Genomic DNA, 20,586 nt, shown 5'->3' with positions numbered 1-20,586 from the left:
GTCAGAGGAGAAAGGTGTCAGGATGTGAGTCAGCTCCCAGGACACACACTGTCATTTTACATCTCCCTCACTGCAGTAGCAGCCCTGACAGGGTGTTGATCCAGACCAAGTACAGCGGCAGTAAAGCAGGCCAGTGAGTGAGAGTAATATTATAATTTAAGAAATTATCAAATGAACCTACTACGACTCAACATTTGTAAAAAAACGTAACCAACTATGAAGTGACCCTACTACCACATAAAGCCTGATGTAGCTTATTCCTCTATGTAACAGTAGTTTATAGTTTATTTTGAGACAATCCCACATACACCGTCCTGCTGCCTTTAATATTTGCTCAAGCACCAGATGTGTATTATTCCATGGTTAAAAATAGTCCCCAACAAATACATGATTTACTCCTGTTTTAAACACTACAGTGCCCAGCTGTTAAAGGATATCACGGAAGCATACACTGTACAATTTGAGCCCGTTTCTGACCCAATTTTTGATCAAGGGTGAAGTCAGAAAGTATTGAGACGTGATGTAAAGTAATTCCAGCCTCACCCATTAACCATGATCACCACGTTCCTGAACCATTACCAAGTATTTTCAATAACCTCAACAGTAGGCTAGCTATACTTGAGTTGTTATGAGTGGACACGATATAAAAGAAAACATGACAGTGAACATTTGGGGTACGTTCACTGTCAGCACTTTTCACCAAAAAATATTACTGTGAACATTACGTCATCATCATCATGTGAATTGTATTGGCAACTACAAGGCAAACTACATATGAATGTAATTGTTTGTAGAAAAACGTTATAATTTTAATGTATGTATTATTCAAATGGGATTTTGCAATATTGCAGAACATGAATGCTGCAACTTATGACCAATTACACAAAGAGGATTATGCTGCTGCTGCTTAAACTGGGTTTTAATCATGGATAAGCACATGGAATGATTCAAGATAAAGTTGTTATCGACAGGTATGCAGCTTAGCTGGATTTGTATTTGAATGTTTTTTTGTCTGTGCTTACCTCATGGGTATAATGAATGACACAATGAGTTTAGTTTAAAAAAAGCAACTAATTATTATATTGCAGGTTTTGGGATTTACCTCTAATTAAGACTTGCTTGAACAGCCCTGACATATCTGACTTTACAGATTTCTTGCTGGATGCCAACATTATTTAGTCAAACTAACTGAATTTGTAGGTCATGTTCAGCGCGCATGGTGTGTTAAATATTAAATATTCTTTAAGAGAACAGAGTGATAATTATAACACTGTCTTTCCTCGTTAACTGGACTTCTATAACAGTCAAACGCTATGATGTGGTATGCCCATTTAGGAACACAACAAATAAAATGTGAATATATTCTCAGTGCTAACCCTTTGGACTAAGAGGAGAGGGGACATGAATAATTCATAAGAAAAACTGCTGGTCAACCACCACATCAATGACTGGTAAATAATTCAGCCCGCAGACGGGGTGAGAAGCTGCTTGCTCCTGATTTTGATTAAGAGACACAGGGACAGGGCCTACTTATAGATTCTTGATGGGTTTAACCACATCAAGAGGAGAGGACAGGCAAGGAGGAGAGGAGCCAACAAATAATTCATAGGAAAGAGCTGCTGATGAGCAAGATGATGAAATCTAGAGTTTGTACACTCAGATTGCATGATGAATTTGTCAATAGCTGCACTGCTGTTTTGTGTTTTCCTGCGGCCTCGGCTGTGGAATAGTAATGATACATTTCCATTTGGTTCTGGGGAACCTGGGAGTGGTTTCTGCACTTCAAGGTCAGGAGCAAATAAATGGAAATAGTGAAAACATTTCTGATATGTAGATGAAAAACATGGAAATCAACATTTGCATGGACACATCATTCTTATCCCCATAAAAATGCCCAACAGCAGCGTCTTCAAAGGTAATAGAATTTCACCGTCTGCCTTCATCTATAACATATTTCAGTGTACACTTTCTCTTTGGCTATTCAAACAGGCAACTTGCTGTTCATGCACACATGCACATGTACTTTAAGGTAAGTTGCATCATATTAATGAGGTGCACCAATACCATAGTGATTTATAGAAGTAATGTGGTGTACACCCAACAGTGCACACAGTCACTCGTGTACAATTGAAAGAGTGTGTGCACTGGCATATGTAATTGATGTGTTTGCCTGCAATAAACTGAGCTGCCATTAACCCCAACACAGACACACATGCACATTCTATAACACACCCTATAGTCTCCCCCTTGCATCGGGTATTCATCTAAATTCAATTAATTTAAAGTTCAAAGAATCACCATTTTACACTGGCTGCATTTTAAATCTGAACATGATGCACATATCCTACTTAAGCCCCAATTTCCATCTTCAACAGCCACATTGTCAGTGAATTACATGATTACTACTTCCTGTTGTGTACTCTGTTCAGCTTGCCGTGTGCCTCATAACATGTCTGATCAACACCTTGAAGACGAATTGATGTTAAAAAAACAATTCAGGTCCTACACGTGCTGACACTTGTGCCATACTTCACCAGCTAATGAGATACCAATCGGAACTATTTGCAAATCAAGTCCCAATGAGATGATAATGCAAACTAGACTCAAGGACTGCGAACACACAAGCTGTTAAATGAAGAGTACCAGATGTAGAACAGAAAGGTCTTCAATTCTTAGACACAACATCACTTTCACCTTGCTCTTTGTCAACTTCTATCAGAAAATGTCATTTCTATACTTTTTCTGACTCTTAAAAGACTATACAGTACACTTCAGAGTTTACATGAACCATGTTAGATGCCATGCTGATTAATTAGCTCTCTTAAAAGCATTCCCTGCTTCAGAAAGCCTGTACTCAATAGCATGAGTATAATAATAATACTTACAGCAGGGTTTCTATGTCTGAGGCACCCTGTCTAATGAGATGATTTTATTGAAAGAAAACAGTCCATATTAATATGTCCACACAGTCAGTCAATCATGTGAGATGAAAGATTCTCCATGTAGTTGATAAAAGGTTGCCATAATTTATAGAGAACAAGGTATCTTATTCCTTAGTGAGTAAGTTATCTTTTCCAGCGGTATGCAACTGTTCACTTCTGAGAGCAACATTCCAACTGGCAATAGGACATCAAACTTCCATTTCGTTTAGCAATGGCCATTAGGATTCCTGTGAGCTTGATGGAATAACTATGTGTTAGAATTTGAGAGGTTGCCCAAAAGGTATTTCTCAGGATCCGATGGGAAGTAACTCCATGTATTGTGGATAACGTGTCACAGATCCCCTACCAAAAGCCTTGTAGTTTACTATATTGTCAAGTATCATGAAGAAAAGTGCCCTCAATTAGGCCACATCTAAAACAAAGGGATAAGGGACTGGGTTTAAACTTATGTAGCTTGGAAGGGGTGATATACGTCTGATGCAAAAGAAAATTTGAATTGAATCAACCTATATCTTCAATTTAATGTACACATTTGTATTGTGAATAACTTGATGACTTTTGATGAGTTCCTGAACTCGTCCAGAACTGAACTATGGTAAGACTCTAGGGTGAAAATAATGGGAAAAAAAACCCAGACCAGTAAGTCCACTTTATGAGCCCTTTGACCCCCAATTCCATGAGACCTGCTAATGATCTTACATTCCAGAAGAGTAACAACTGCATCAGAGGACACAACTGGAGATCTTAATCTAGAACCAAAGAAACTGACTTTTTGCATTTAAAGGAAAATGTACACTAACGGTCAAAAGTTTTGGATCACTTAGAAATCCATTACACTCCATTATAGACAGAATAGCAGCTGATCTGAGTGGGTGGCTGATCTTTATTGCAATATCTACATTGCCCATTATCAGCAACCATTCATCCAATGTTCCAAAGGCACATTGTTTACTAATCTGATATCATTTTGAAAGACTGTGAAAACATTGGAGAACCCTTTTGCAATTATGTAAGCACATAATGTAATCTGAAAACTGCTGCCCTGGTTAAAAAAACAATGCAAAGGATCTCAGCTGGTATTCTGTCTATAATGGAGTGGAATGGAAATTTCTAAGTGACCCCAAACTTTTGACCAGTAGTATATAGGCTATGTTGATTATACACATGTCTGATGATTTTTACATTCATTTATTCAATAGTCTGTATTCCTTGTAGTTAAATACATTCTTCATTTATAAATAACTAGATTTTAGTTTGAAGTATATTATGCCACTGTGCACCGAGTTATGGACTTGTAGCACACACCCAGAAATCATTCTCAGCGCGCCATGTTGAAGGACGTCCCAATTCCTAAAATGCACAATGAGGAGTGAGGATCGAGCATCGAGGAGGTTCCTTGGAGGAGTTCTAATCGAGGATACACTGATGTATCCTCTGCGGAAGTCTTTTCACCCGTGGCATGTAAACAAAGAGATGTGAGAGAGCAAGAGGAGGCGAGAGAGAGGAAAAAGGGGCGAGAAGGACAATATCCGCGGCCCCGTGGTTAATCTAACGGATCAGGCTTGTCGGATCATACAAATTAACATTCTGATTAATAGTGGGTGGCTGAAATAATACACAAGGAAAATATTATTAACGTTCTCTAAAATGTGAACATAGCAGAGGTGCTGTCAGACAGACAGCTTCATTTGAAAGTGACATTGCTGTGCGCACTGGAAACGTTTACAAGAGCCTCTCTAATCATTAAAGTACATCGTTATAGAAAACACACTCATACATTAATACAATACATAATTTAAAAAAGCAATAGAGCCTGCAGGGACTGCTGAGGGCCAATTAAATCTCCATGCGGGTCTCTAAATCGGAGAAAATAATTCATTCAGGTGGGTGCAGGGTGGATGATCTTAGCTTACAGGCGGATTTGGGTGAAGAGTTGATCCACGCATTAATAATAGATGCATTTGTGTGTGTATATAATATACTGTAGCCTATATAGTATTTGTATAGTTCTTTTTATACAAACATTTGTAGTGTTTACACTAAAATAGCCTATAAAGGCTATACTGTGTATGTAGGCTATTATAAATATATATGTGTGTTAAATACAACAAATAAAAATGTATGACCCCTCTACATTCTTATCACATTTTTGCCACGTTGTGAATTGCATTCAAAGTAAATATAGAAGTTGTCATTAACATTTCTGCTCCTCTGACAGAGAACATGGGGATGGGAAATTGGGAAAGGGCTTTGCTCTATTGGTTTTTCTCTCTTAGGAGAGTGGTGCCCCGAAAATGTTCTTTTTAATATTGGAAAACTGTAGCTGATAGCCAAAGCAGAGTGCAGGCATTCTACAATAAATTATACATAAATTGATTAACTGACCATTTACGCTACACGTAACACCATTAAATAAAAGTACTTGTTAGAGAAAGCTCTGCTCAATGGTAGAAAAACTGTAATAGACATGATTTTACAACCGTGAAAAATTATAGTAGTCACGGGGGCTACTAAACTTCAGCAGAATAAGCTGTTTGGCAATGGCAGAGAAGATTTGGCAAATTTTTCATGGGAGCAACCCACATACTCAGCGCTGCTGCTCATCCCACAAATGCATGTTCCTTACAAATGGGGCAGCATTTGAAAGGGAACTAAACAGGCTTTCCAATGGTATAAGATGTATTGCCAAAAAGCATTGTTACCACAGAGAAATAATCTACCAAACACAAATTTCCTTACTTTTTGTGCTAAGTTTATTTAATCTTTTTACCTAAAAAGTATAAACATGGCATCCCTGTACCAGGAATATGTGCTTACTTGATCGGCCAACTCAGCCTTATGGTGTTGCATTGCATTAAAAGTTGAGCCACTTTTTTAAAAAAATTGCAGGACAACCCAGAGAGGGTTGCGTTTTTTTCACATCGGGGGTCAAGTCTGTCTAAATGCAGCCTTTGTCTTCTTTTTTGTCCACAGCCAGCTATTAAAATCACAAAAAAAAAAAAATGAATGAATAACACGTGCACTTATTGAAAGACCATCTGTTTGACAGCTAAAAACCAGACTCCTGTGTTGCATTTTATTGTGTTTAATTAACAGAAACACTGTCAATACCTCAGAGATTTTATCGGGGATTTTATCTGTGGGACTAATTAGCATCTTTTGTTTGTTATTATTTAGGTGGGGGACTTTTGTATTTCTAACTGTGGTTGATGAAGAGTGTCAAACGTGGGTGAAATAGTTAGCTTTGTTTGCGTTGTTGAGCTCTATAAGAAGCATCAGGCTGGTTGGAAATTTCAGGGATTTTGTACAGCTGCATTAGAAATGATGATGCCAACGAGGTTATCATACTCATGCTAAAATTTGTGTTTCATAGCTGGATAATTGTCAGGACTCTAATGAGAGTATTTTTTTAGAAGGTAGCTGAATCTGTGAGGGTGTGAACTGATTTCACTCTTGGTGAAATTTCATTAGCACCCCAGGTCTAAAAAACGCAAAAAAAAGTCAACTACCATGTTCACCACCATAGTTTAGCGTGCTAGCATGCTATTTGCTAATGAGCATTAAGTACAGCTGAGGATGATGAGAATGTCATTCGTTTTGCAGGTATTCGTTCATATACTAAAGTATTGGACAATGGACGTGAATGTGTACTTTTCATGGCAATCCAAAATCGCAAAATGTAAAAAGATAAGTGAAAACTTTGACCTGCTAGAACAGGTCAACAGCTCAACAGCTATGGATTGCCATGACATTTTACAGAGACATTAGACTTTGGTGAATCCTGACTTTACATCTAGCACCACCTATCTAATGTCTCTGAAATATCTCAAGAGCTATGGATTTGCATTCTACAGTCTGGATCAAAGTGGTGGATACACTTACAAACCAACCAACTGGCATTGCCGTGAGCAGGCCTGTGAGCCACTGATCGCTCCGTAAATCTTTGCACCCCAATAATGGCTCTTGCAACATATGGCAATCTGACAATGGCTTTGGAGACATTAGTTTGTTTTCAGACCAACTTACTGAGAGGTGGAATCATGACAGGCTTAATAAACAATCTATATTTTATTTCCCAGTAAACTTTGAAGAAATGTTTCTGAAAGGAACCAGAGTCACATCTTTTTGACAGAAATTGAGCATCTGTTCTGTCATTGTCTTTGAATTGATCCAGGGACTTAGAACTTCAAAAATTGGTTGCCGATTAAAGGATCCAACAAGCTGTTGTGTTAAAGAGGAAGTCACGGCAGTTTATGATGATCAGCTAAGAATCGCGCCTTCATCGAGGTGGTACTATCTGCAGTGGAAGGAAAAGTACTCACACGAAGACTAAGCGGAGTCGAGTCGATACAAACAATACAGTGGAAATGAGCATTAGTTTCTTCACACACCAGAGAAGTGAGTAAACTGATACTGAGCCACATATCAAGTGTTTAGTTCAGTGCTTCAGCTAAAAAAGAAGGAAAAAGGAAAGATAAGATAACAGAAAGAAAAGACACTAAATCAGTATAATTTTCACCATGAAAATTCAAATGATGATGACTGACTATGTTTATCTGTTGCATTTACAATTATTACTGATGTAAACAAGTATTTCACAGTGTCAGAAAACATTAATAGTAGTCCATGTCTCAAAATAACAGTAGTTCAAACTGGGAGGGGCTGCAGGACCAATCCTCTAGTAGTGTATTGTGTAATATTGTATATAAAGTGTCTAAAATCAATGTTGTTTTTTTTGTGAAGGTGCCCGCTCCTTGTGATGACCAACAGAGAATTGTCACACAGCTCTACCTCCCCGCTCTATGAAGTGTTTTAGCACCTTTCAGCTGTTTTCCGGCCGTAACTTGACCGTTTTGGTTTACTCACCACTCTCATCAACCTCCTTCCAGACACAGCAGGCTTGACCTGGAATTGTGTCTGCTAAAAAACAACTCCAAATGAGTTAGCTGCCTGGAAGGCTACGTTGGAGGCTTAAAACACCATCAAGCAACATATACATGTTTCTACAAGGGATCAATCAGTTAATCACTGACTATTGATTGGTTATTAAATCGAGGAAAACCAAACACTGAGTATGTAAGGACAGGAGGAACAGGTCGCAAGCTAATGATGCTGATGACATTTTGTTTTATTAAAATATACAGTTAGCAGATAAGGGGATGAAAAAAACAAAAAGATCTGTGAAAGATATTGGGTGAAATGTGTAAAACAGAGGGTAAGTTACACTCAATGGAGTACTTCCTTTCAAAAGATTATTAATGATCACATAATCTCTGCTGCTCTGACGGTCAAGATCTGTTTCATAGTTACAGTAAATCATGTGCAGCAGATAAACAATTTGTTAGTGTTCAAGCTCATAACCTCCTCATTTTCCCGTAGGTAAAAATTCACAGAACCACAAGTATGTACAAAGAAGCACATTTAAGACGCAGATGGCAAAAACACACACAGAGAGAAAGACATATACACAATAAATGTCAACGAAGCAGATCAGGCGCTCTCAAATGGTTATGATATAGATTTATGTGTTCTGACATCCCACAGATGGTGTGAATTAGTGAGGGAGAGGGTGCCAGCACGAGGTCAAGAGAGCTGGCCTGGCCTTCAGCCTGCCACTTGGGAAACCAAAGCAACAGACATGTGAAGCTGCTGCTGCTGCTGCAGTGCAACAACCCAGAGGCTGCTGCAGCAGCTGTTATTGAAGCTACAGAAGAGAAAGTGCTCCCGTAAACTGCCCTAATCTCATCATCCTGAGAGATAAACAGCACTGAAAGGAGCCACAGAAGGCACAAACGTGCAAAAAAAGCAGGCTGGGTGGTAGAAAAGCTACATTGATTTTGACAAAGAGCAGAGAAAAACGGTTTTAAAAATAAAGACACGCAAACCAGACCAAATGGGTTTCTAAATGTGTAATGATTGATTTTTGTGCATTGCCTGTAGATGATTTTGCATTTCAGACTAGTTTTTTATTAGCTGATACTTACTGGTAGTATGGTAATATTATTCAAAGGTAAAGAGTGAGGGGCTTCAGCTTTGCGAGCAGTCATTTCTCTGTGTACCTTGAAGAACACGCTAAAGCTAACGAGAAATAATTAATGTTCTATGAACTAACAAGACGCATAGAGAATTAGCAGATTGCCTGAGGAGACAATTGCCACGTTTGACAGAATGAGGGATGGAAATATAGACTTAAAGTGGAGCGAGAGCTGCAAAAAAAGAGAAATAAATTGTATAATGCACATACAGTAAATATGTAGAGACAACTAGAAAGGCTCACCTGATTGATGTGTTTCAGTTTGTCAATTATCTGATTTATTACAGGGTCTGCTCCCTTCACTTTCACTTCAGGGTTGGCACTCTGAGCCTTGATCCCGTTGCCGACCACACGGAGAGTGTAGCTGTGAACGAGGTACAAAAAACAGAGGGGTCTGTAAGTATTTTCATATATCCATCAGTCATGTTAAAGCATAACATGAGAAATACTAGTGGTGGAAAGTAACTAAGTACATTTACTAAAGAGTATTTTGCTTCATACTTACTTCATACATACTTAATATTAATATTTAATATTGTGTGTACTTTTACTTTAGTAGTATTTTAGTACTTTTTATTTTGGTATGCTTTTAAAAGGAGGATTTTTCCTTGTAGAAGAGTATTTTTACATTGTATTATTGGTACTTCTTCCACCACTGCGAAATACACCGGCGAAATGTTGGAAAAAGCAAATTTGACACTGAATGAAATCCAATCTATTATCTCTTCTTCTCTTGCAGAGCAATACTAAAAGATGATCACTATTCTGAACTCACACAAAGATAATGGCATAATTCATCTGTAGGCATCACCTGCGGTTAAAGTGGGATTTGTGATGTGGGCGAAACATGATGTACCACATGAGCAGCCATGTGTCTCTGCTGCGGTGCTGCAAGGCAAAACCTTACATGTACTGCATATAGTACATGTATGGTTTTATTAAAAACTATATAACAATAATAAACCATACTGAGTACAGTATACTAAACTGTTCATTTATGATTTGTGCCTTAATGTTTCAATATGCGGCGTTCTAAGGCAGTCCATTGTTGTTATAGCTTGGTAATAGGCTTCAGTTCCCCTCAAGGACTCCTCACTCTTTGGTTTGAATACAGTCTGTCAGCTGTAATGAATTTGACCATGGGGCCGGTGAGTGAGCACAATTCATTCACATCTCAATCTCCAGCATATCATTTAATCAAACTAGTAGATCAAGGTAAAGTCACTCATTGCTGAAAGACCTGCTGAGCTGTGTGTGTGTGTGTGTGTGTGTGTGTGTGTGTGTGTGTGTGTGTGTGTGTGTGTGTGTGTGTGTGTGTGTGTGTGTGTGTGTGTAGACCTCCGAGGTGCTAGCCAGATGTCTCTCTGAGTTTTAATATCTTGATAAGAGAAAAAAAAAAAAAAAACAATCAGTGGATTAAATAACTGGTGGGTGATTTTGTAGCAGCTAACACAAATTGGTGGCTTCAAGCAATACAAGGTCAGAAAGAAATATACATTATGAATAAATGAAGTGCAGCAAGCATGGGTGTCTAATTTATTTAAAAGAAAAGGTGGGTGGCAGGTCAAATGTAGTCAGGATGTCTGGGTCCTTGAGATGTAATTTTGATGTTCATTTCCTGCAAATCAGAACTCCTAAATGTAATGAGGTTTAGAAAAATACAGCAGCCATTCATTGTCCTTTTTTACTTTTTATCAGCAGTTAATGTGTTATCGCTACTATTTTTCTTATTAGGCTCTTTCTTCTCTTTTATGTGTGGCCTCGGTCCTCTGTACGTTTATGCTGTGGCTTCTGTCGCTCTTTTGGCAGACGCGTCAAATGAAATATTAAAGTGAACATTTAAAATCTGTCTACAGTAACAGTGCTTTGGTTATTTAGAGAGAATATGCAGTTGGTATGGTATGGCAGTTGTATTTTTAAAAATGCATTTTTTTGGCACATTTATACAAAGGTCTCTATACTATATAAAAGAAAAGAATAACAATCTTTTAAGACATTCAAGTTTCTTGTTGGGCTAAAATTTGCTCCGGCAGTCCGGGATCAGACATTGGTGCTGGGATTTGCTGCTGGCTGAATTTGAGTTGCTACAGCCGCTAGGTTTGTGGTGTGTAAGAGAAAATGTCTTTCTAAGCCAAAGAGCGACACAATTTCGACGGCGACCACTACACCAATACTGCCACATAGTGTCTGGGGATGTTCCTGGGAGTTTGGAGAGGAAAATGAATCATCAAACTTTAAAGTTACATTAAGTAACTAGCTTTGCTCTGTTGAAAGTTCTTGGTCTGTTGTTTTAAATGTTTTTTAGCTTTGCTTGGTTGGATTTTATAAATCTGTTGTATTGTATCACATTTGTAATGTTTAATGTAAATGCAACTTTTTAAACTGAAGCATCATACTGTATATGACGTATACTAAACATGAGACCAGCCTTTGATCAAAAAACATGCTGGTGGGTTGACCTTTCTTCAACCAAAATTGAGCAATAATATATCTCGTAAATTAGAGAAAAAGTTCTGTTCATATAAAAAGCATTGTGGATATAAGAGATTTTAGAGTAACCAGGTTACTGCAGTGCATGTCAACAACGTCTTAGAGTTTCTGCCATAACATGATTTCTCTGAATAATTTGGCTTCTTATGCGCATGTAAGTGTGAAAGTGAAGGCCCTGTTTGCTTGCTGCAGCAGGCGCCTGCGGCTTGAGTCTGATGTGTTGGGACTAAACTGTACCTGAACCGTGTATACTGGAGCTATGATCCTACTGCCTACAGCTCTGGTTAATCCCTGGACACACCTGCTAAGATGGAAATTGTATGTGCAAGAACTGGAAAGATGATAGTCCTGGTTGGGTCTGACGCTACTATAAATTGCTATGGGTATACCTGTTTAAAAAAAAAAGAAGGTAAAAAAAAAAATCAATGGTAAAGGGAGGTTACTCTGTCCACACGCACTTGTAGCCTTTAATAACATAGGTTGCTTATAGTTATCATGAGACACCATCCTATGTAACTAATAGCAAAAAATCTACCTCTCCATGACCTTTACTGCAGTGTTTTTCCTCCTTTCTGTACAGTGTGATTAATGGCAGATTGAGGAGATTACAACAGAGCCATCTGTGCCCAGTTACACCCAAGTCACACATCTGTATTAAAAAAACTGTCAGTTATTACCAAAAGCTGTTGTATATTGTGAGAACCGTCATGCATGAATTTGGTTCCATTAAATGTGGAAGAACATATACAATATAACTTGTGTACACACACACACACACACACCTCCTCTTGCATTCGGAAAGCAATCTATTTCATTATGCCACTGGGATCCATAACCTGAAACACATACAATCTCTTGTAACATGCTAAAGGGGTGGCAATGCAACACAAAGACTCACTGGGAATTTCAACCCCAGAAAAATAAAGGTGTGCTCCTTAAAAGGTGTCATAGATTAAAAAAAAAACATTAATCATAGTAATCGCATATTCTTCAGTGTGAGTAAAAAGCACACAGTAGCATCAAGCACAACCTACAAGAGGATATCAAACAGCTGAGTGATTGCCTGTGTCTCTGTGGACCAGCAGCAGGATCCTATAATCCATATCCTTTCTCCCCAAAGGGATGCTTGGTTTGCATCTCATCTCTGCTCATACCGCTGTTCAGCTCTAGATTGAATATTTCAATCATTTTGTTCTTGGCTCTTGTCCCTATCTCATCCAACTATATTTGTTGGTAGTGCAAAACCTTCACGTCTGGAACAAAGAAATTTGAGGCCTCTTTTGCCTTATTCCTCGACTTCAGGACAGAGTTAGATTGGTAAGTCAAAGTAATTTACTGTGATCATAGCACAGGAGGAGCAGGGCTCTTCCTCAATCCAGTGTAGTGATAGTGATAGCAATAACACTGTAGTGAATTTGATGCTTTCCATTTCTAATGTTTGTCTAGGTGCATTATCTTATCTGTATCCCTTTGATTAGGGCTGTGACGAGGAACGGTTGTAAATTCAATATGAATTTGATCATCGCACAACGCACTTCAACTCACAGAAAACACATCCAAATAGACAAAACAATCACATGACCAATTTGACAACATATATGCAGCATAACAAAAATGAACAGCAAATATAGAACACACAACCAAATACAGAAATGCAAGTTGCACAGACAAAATTAAGTTTCCAGGGGACACTAAAAACTGATGAACACGCCTGAGTTGTTTCTCAAGGAACAATAAAAGAATATGTTAGCCTGTGCACTATACACACTTGCTAATATGTGTAAAGCAGATACCTGTATTACTATCTGAATCATGTTAAAACTAAAACAAACTTAAACCTGCAATATTTTTTGTTGTTGGCCACTTAAGGGCAGTTAAAACAAGCTGTTAACACAACATTGACATATTATCATCATACTGTATGGTGAACTTGTCACTAAACAGTTGCTTGCATCCAGCAGGTACAGAGCAACAGCTGACTGTTTCAGCCAAAAACGACGCTATCAGAGCGGTGAGAGTGAAACAAAACAGTAGAGTTATGGATCGGACAGCTAAACATTGAGCTGAAACTCACTATGAAGCTCCGTAATGTAGAGGGGAGCTGCAGATTATCTTTTGGTTTATCACTACAATTGCATATTCCTTTTTTTTTTTTTTTGCTTAATCTAAAACTAACACTTACTAAGATGCAGTATTTAGATCAGCTTGTTGGAGTTTCTGGAAGCGGTTTACAGATGGCGTCTGTATGTTCACAACATCATTTAACATCCAGGTCACAGACTGCTCACGCTGCTTTAGATCTGTGAGTATATGCTTCAGCTGCCTTTGAGATATCAATCATGAGCTGCTGCTGAGCATGCTTGTTAATTATTGGCAGTTACACAAACTGTCTTTCAATTGTGAGTTCACAAGTATAATTACTATGGTGATAAATAAACATACTGTCAGTTTTTTCAACTGTTTTCTGCCTCACATGTGAAGCTGGCCATTTAAAAATGCAAACCAACAATAAGGCAAGAGCCAATTGTGTTCATTCAAATTTTCATACACAGCTGTGTAAAATGAACAAAAAACTAGTTGGCTGTCTAACTGCAGAAAAGTATTTTTCCTAAGAGCACCTTCATCAAAATGTTATGGAGAGAGGAGTTCAGCGGCTCGGAGGATGAAGGAGGTAGACCATGGTTGTTCATGGTTGGCTGAATGAGAAACAAAGCAGGCCTGCGGTTAGTAGGCTAGAAGGCAATACCTCCCTTCCAGTTGTCACTGAGGAAACAAAAGTCCCTGGCTCATTGCCGAGCAAAGAGAGGATCTGGGAGAGTCCACCACTTCAAAGCAGCCTGTTCACTTAAGCTCAAAAGAATAGAAAATACTTCAGGCAAGACAATGGAACATATGCAGTTTAATGTGTAAAATCAACGAGAGGGCCATCCTTCAAACAAACATCTGTTTGGTACAATAACCCAGAGTTAATATGGTTATGAACATGTTAACTCTGCAACACTGTAATTAAATAATACATCATGATTCCCATACCTCCTGCAGTAAATAACTATGTTTATTTCCGCAATATGTGCACTAAGTCAAGAGTTTGAGGAAATATCATTTTTATTTGTGCACAAATTCATAAATCAGATAAATGAATTGACTGACAAACTTTCGCAGACAGGTTGTAATAAGGTATTTTCATAAAGGATTATTATAATCAGGATTACAAGGTTTGCCAGTATGTGTATGTACAGTAGAACTGTGTACCTTTACTGAGAGCTGTGACAAAGAGGATAATACAACAGCAGTCAACAGTGCCTCTGGCAAAGATTTAGCTCCAAACATCACTACTGCCATGTTTGTTCCAATTACTAGGAAGCCCTGAGCCTTGAAGTTATATTGGCTTGTGCCAGGAGGACACTATGAAATTAGCCAGACAGAGCTGTTTGAGCGAGGTGGCAGCGGTAATTAATATGGTCTGGTAGTTGGTCGGTGGGTAATGGGCATTTTGTGTCAAGAATCTGTACTTCCACTGTCGTACTGAGATGTTGGGACTTGCTCTCATGAGGAGACGGATTAATTACAGATTCAAGTTCTGCAGGACTGAGAAAAATTAAAGACAGAATGTGTAAGTTCACTCGTAAAGGCAGGGTTGGTAACATTTTCCAATATACAATTTTGAATAACTTAAGAGCTCTGAAAAAGGAGCAAAAACAATCTCATCTGTAGCTGCTGTAATCGTGTAAAAACGCCCACCAATCACTGCCTCACGGTCCATAGGAAAGAACCAATGAAATGCCTCCTTGTACTCTATGCGTACTCTACCCCTCCTGTTTACGAGCCTGAGCTCAAAGCACGTCATTGCCACTGGAGTTAATGACAGTCGAGAGAAAACTCAGCTAAAGTTGTCATTGCTGTGGTTCCTTGCAATCGCATGCCCTGCTAAAAAGGCAAAGAAAGACTGAAGCTTAAAGGAGTAACTTAAAAGGCTGCAAATACAGAGCTGCTATTCAGCAATAGCGACAGGTGACTGCAGTCAAGCCCGTCATCGCTTGGATCTCTGTGGTCAAATCACCCAACGCTAAGGGGTAGGGGGAGGGGTTAGACGAAGAACCGAGGAGATGCTACTTTCAAATCTTGCTAGCTTTTCAACCTTACCAACTCTGCCTTTAACGGCGGTGAAGCACACACCATTTTCAGGAAATGATGGAGGAAAGATTGGAAACGGCAAAACAAAGTAGATTGCATGTTGGAAGCTTATGATAATGGAAATCCCCTCGTTAAAAACACTATGTCCCCAGCATGTGTTGGTGTTAACAGGTGGTGATATGAAAGTCAATGACATTTAAAACGGAAAAAAACAAAGCTAAGGTCCATCAGTAATTAAATGAAAAGCTTTATTTTTTCGTTCTTGTTAACGACACTGCTGTTGTTGCTATAACCTCCAGGTGCAGTAGCCTCACCTTGATAGCCACATCTAATTCTAAATGTACACATCCCGAGCAAACTGTATATAAACAGCATTTTGAATACATTTACATAAACAAGTGCCAGCATATGCCGCTGCACCTCTTAACACTGATGCCCCAAATGACATCTACTTCACATTCACAGAAATCCATTATTAGGGTTGTAAAGAGTGTGTTATATTATACCGATAATTCCCCTCCAAAGCTAAGTGGCTCTGTGTGCATATGAGCTACTGCATCATGCACGCTGTTAGTGCCAAATAGATATCAGAAGTCCTCAAATGGCAAAGGAAATTTTAAAATACCTCTTAAATATTTAAGTTTTATGGAAGGTAATAAGGACAAATGGAAAAGTTGGCTATGCAAGAGGTACAATGGCCTCATAAAAGCAGATGGTCACCAAAAGACGGGATTTTTAAAGGTGTTAATGCCCCATAAGGACAATAATGTTCAGAATTAAACAGATGTGATAAGAGCAGGGCAGACAATAAAAGACACATCAGAGCTTTTATGATATCAGTGATCAACATGCTCACATTCAAAATAATGATCTGCTGTATTTTTCTTCACAATGCATAAACGCTGTATCATTTCCATCTGTGTGAATGTTTTTTTTTTCCCACTGCAGAACACAAACAAATATCCTGCAGAATTACATGTACTGACTTCTTGGTCGCAATCCAATGCAGATTATTAAAATCATCACTCTGATGAAAACATTTTTTCCTCTCTGGCACAAAACTTAAGAGGCTTAGTTGTCTTTGCCATCTTCATCCAGTGACCGAGCGTATCCACATTTCAACACCTGCTTCATGGAGATGCAGGAGAGAGATTTATGAGAAGTTCTTTAAACATGCATAAACAAATCAACAAGCCTAAAGCAACACCCTTATTCCCAGGCTTTCAAATAGTGGAGGCAGGATGTCAGCTTTAAAGTAAACACTTGAGCAATGATTGGACTTCCTCTCACAGTAGTACCGTTTCATCAGAAGATGTCTATCCAGCCCAGCAGTGGAGCCAAAAGAGCACAAATAGATTGAAATAAGGCTTGAAGAAGCATGCTGCACCACTCTTGTGTTGGGATATCTAAGCAGGATATTAACATGTAATTTGTCAGTGCTATGCTCAGCAGCGCTGCACCTCTCACTGTGTGTAAATTAAAAGTACTTTACTTTAAAAGATATGATCAGGATGAAGAATACAATTCCCATGGCAATTTTAAAATACATAAAGGTGATCACCTGCTCCATTGTCCCCTCACTCGCGAACAAGACCCCAAGGTACTTGAACTCCTTCACTTGGGGTAAGGACTCATTCCCTACCTGGAGAAGGCACTCCATCGGTTTCCTGCTGAGAACCATGGCCTCCGATTTAGAGGTGCTGATCCTCATCCCAGCTGCTTCACACTCGGCTGCGAACCAATCCAGTGAGTGCTGAAGGTCACAGGCCGATGATGCCATCAGGACCACATCCTCTGCAAAAAGCAGCGATGAGATCCCCAGCCCACCGAACTGCAACCCCTCTCCACCCCGACTACGCCTCGATATCCTGTCCATAAATACTACAAACAGGATTGGTGACAAAGCGCAGCCCTGGCGGAGGCCAACTCTCACCTGAAACGAGTCCGACTTACTGCCGAGAACCCGGACACAGCTCTCGCTTTGGTCGTACAGAGATTGGATGGCCCTGAGAAGGGACCCCCTCACCCCGTACTCCCGCAGCACCTCCCACAGTATCTCCCGGGGCACCCGGTCATACGCCTTCTCCAGATCCACAAAACACATGTAGACCGGTTGGGCATACTCCCAGGCTTCCTCCAGGATCCTTGCGAGAGTAAAGATCTGGTCCGTTGTTCCACAACCAGGACGGAATCCGCATTGTTCCTCTTCAACCTGAGGTTCGACTATCGACCGAACCCTCCTTTCCAGCACCTTGGAGTAGACTTTACCGGGGAGGCTGAGAAGTGCGATACCCCTGTAATTGGAACACACCCTCTGGTCCCCCTTTTTAAAAAGGGGAACCCCCACCCCGGTCTGCCACTCCTTAGGCACCGTCCCAGACTTCCACGCAATGTTGAAGAGGTGTGTCAACCAAGACAACCCCTCCACACCCAGAGCTTTAAGCATTTCTGGACGAATCTCATCAATCCCTGGAGCTTTGCCACTGTGGAGTTGTTTAACTACCTCAGCAACTTCCACCAGGGAAACTGACGACAATCCCCCATCATCCTCCAGCTCTGCCTCTACCATAGAGGGCGTATTAGTTGGATTTAGGAGTTCCTCAAAGTGCTCCTTCCACCACCCTATTACCTCCTCAGTTGAGGTCAACAGCGTCCATCCTTACTGTACACAGCTTGGATGGTTCCCCGCTTCCCCCTTCTGAGGTGGCGAACGGTTTTACAGAAGTACCTTGGTGCTGACCGAAAGTCCTTCTCCATGTCTTCTCAGAACTTCTCCCACACCCGCTGCTTTGCCTCTTTCACGGCAGAGGCTGCAACCCTTCGGTACCTTGCAACTGCCTCCGGAGTCCTCTGGGATAACATATCCCGGAAAGACTCCTTCTTCAGTCGGACAGCTTCCCTGACCACCGGTGTCCACCACGGTGTTCGTGGGTTACCGCCCCTTGAGGCACCTAAGACCACAGCTCCTCGCCGCAGCTTCAGCAATGGAAACTTTGAACATTGTCCACTCGGGTTCAATGCCCCCAGCCTCCACAGGGATGCACGAAAAGCTCCGCCGGAGGTGTGAGTTGAAAGTCTGTCGGACAGGGGCCTCCTCCAGACGTTCCCAATTTACCCGCACTACCCGTTTGGGCTTACCAGGTCTGTCCAGAGTCTTCCCCCACCCCCTGACCCAACTCACCGCCCCTCTCTTCACCCGAGTGTCCAAAACATACGGCCTCAGAACAGATTAAACGATTATAAAATCGATCATTGACCTTTGGCCTAGGGTGCTCTGGTACCAAGTACACTTATGAGCATCCCTATGTTCGAACATGGTGTTCGTTATAGACAATCCATGACTAGCACAGAAGTCCAACAACAAACAACCACTCTGGTTTAGATCAGGGAGGCCGTTCCTCCCAATCACACCTCTCCATGTGTCTCCATCATTGCCCATGTGCGCGTTGAAGTCCCCCAGCAGAACTATGGAGTCCCCCACTGGAGCCCCATGCAGGACTCCACTCAAGGTCTCCAAGAAGGCCGAATACTCCGAACTCTTGTTTGGTGCATATGCACAAACAACAGTCAGAGTTTCCCCCCCCCCCCCACAACCCACAGGCGTAGGGAGGCCGAAATGGGTTTCCTCAGGAGAGTGGCTGGCATCTCCCTTAGAGATAGGGTGAGAAGCTCAGTCATCCGTGAGGAGCTCGGAGTAGAGCCGCTGCTCCTTCGCGTCGAAAGGAGCCAGATGAGGTGGTTCGGGCATCTGGTAAGGATGGCCCCTGGGCGCCTCCCTAGGGAGGTGTTCCAGGCACGTCCAGCTGGGAGGAGGCCTCGGGGAAGACCCAGGACTAGGTGGAGGGATTATATCTCCAACCTGGCCTGGGAATGCCTTGGGATCCCCCAGTCGGAGCTGGTTAATGTGGCTCGGGAAAGGGAAGTTTGGGGTCCCCTGCTGGAGCTGCTACCCCCGCGACCCGATACCGGATAAGCGGACGAAGATGGATGGATGGATGGATGGATAAAGGTGATCACTAATAAATCTTTAACCCTGGTTCATTGGCAAGAAAACCATAACATGTCATTTAAAGGTACAATATGTAAAATGTCTGCATTCAAATGTCTAAAAATGACTATACCTATGTTATATATTTTGTTGAGTTGTGTACTTACACTATCCTAAAGGTTTCCAACAACGTTCAAACCCAGAGAAATCTGTTATTTAATTTTAATGACACGGGTCGTTTCATTTAGTGTCCTGTCAGTGGCATCATAAAACCTTTGACCCCTCTAAACACGGGCACCCAGACGATACGTTCGAGAGTAATCGTAAATCATACAACGTCGCAGAAAGAATAATACTCAGTAACCGTAATACAGTTTGCTTTCTGCCACACAGCATCATTTTGGCATTGAGTACACGCCACTTACAACACAGTAATACAGCAGAGATCTTATTTATTGATTCCAATATCGACTGATCCAGCTTAACGTGCTATGTTGACAAGTAATGTTAGCGTTAGCTCATGCTAATGCTTGGTGGGGAATGATAACGTTATAAGGTTACAACATTGTTCAACACGTTTATGAAGTTATTTTAAGTATAATTGTTTTGATCAAGGTAAAGTTAACGTTAAACAGTACTGGGCTAACCCACGATTACGTTCGCCAGCTAACGTTAGCTAACGTTAGCTGGCTTAAGAAGACAAATCTAATGCTAATTTAGCCAGCTATCCCACCCAGTTTTTTCTGCCTCACTCCCCGCCGCTAAGGGACTTCAGTCGGGATGAAAGCGAACAACAGCCCCGGGGACACGACACATCCACAGTCACAGCCACTATTATTAACTTAAAGCAATCCGAACCCAGTCAGCACAAATTCCAGCGCCGGGTGATAACGATGCTAACGGCCGTAACAGAAAGTGTAATGTTCCGTCAGGGAAATAGACCATATCCCCCCAGGTAGACGGTTGTACGTCCCGGTGTTGGAATCCTCTACAGCAGA

At 40.7% G+C, this 20,586-nt stretch overlaps 1 protein-coding gene across 3 annotated transcripts in view; it reads right to left on the bottom strand.

Moving 5' to 3' along the window:
* gpc5a (glypican 5a) overlaps positions 1-20,586 on the bottom strand; it is a 142,915-nt gene that overhangs the window by 66,604 nt on the left and 55,725 nt on the right. For all 3 annotated transcript variants that reach the window (XM_078246973.1, XM_078246963.1, XM_078246955.1), the window contains exon 7: positions 9,220-9,340. In XM_078246973.1, the coding sequence (XP_078103099.1) occupies positions 9,220-9,340 (121 nt within the window). The remainder of the gene's footprint in view (positions 1-9,219; positions 9,341-20,586) is intronic.

Source organism: Sander vitreus, chromosome 1, assembly GCF_031162955.1.
Source record: "Sander vitreus isolate 19-12246 chromosome 1, sanVit1, whole genome shotgun sequence".
Lineage (NCBI taxonomy): Eukaryota > Metazoa > Chordata > Actinopteri > Perciformes > Percidae > Sander > Sander vitreus.
The sequence above is the reverse complement of the archived record's forward strand: the minus strand, read 5'-3'. Positions and strand labels throughout refer to the sequence as shown.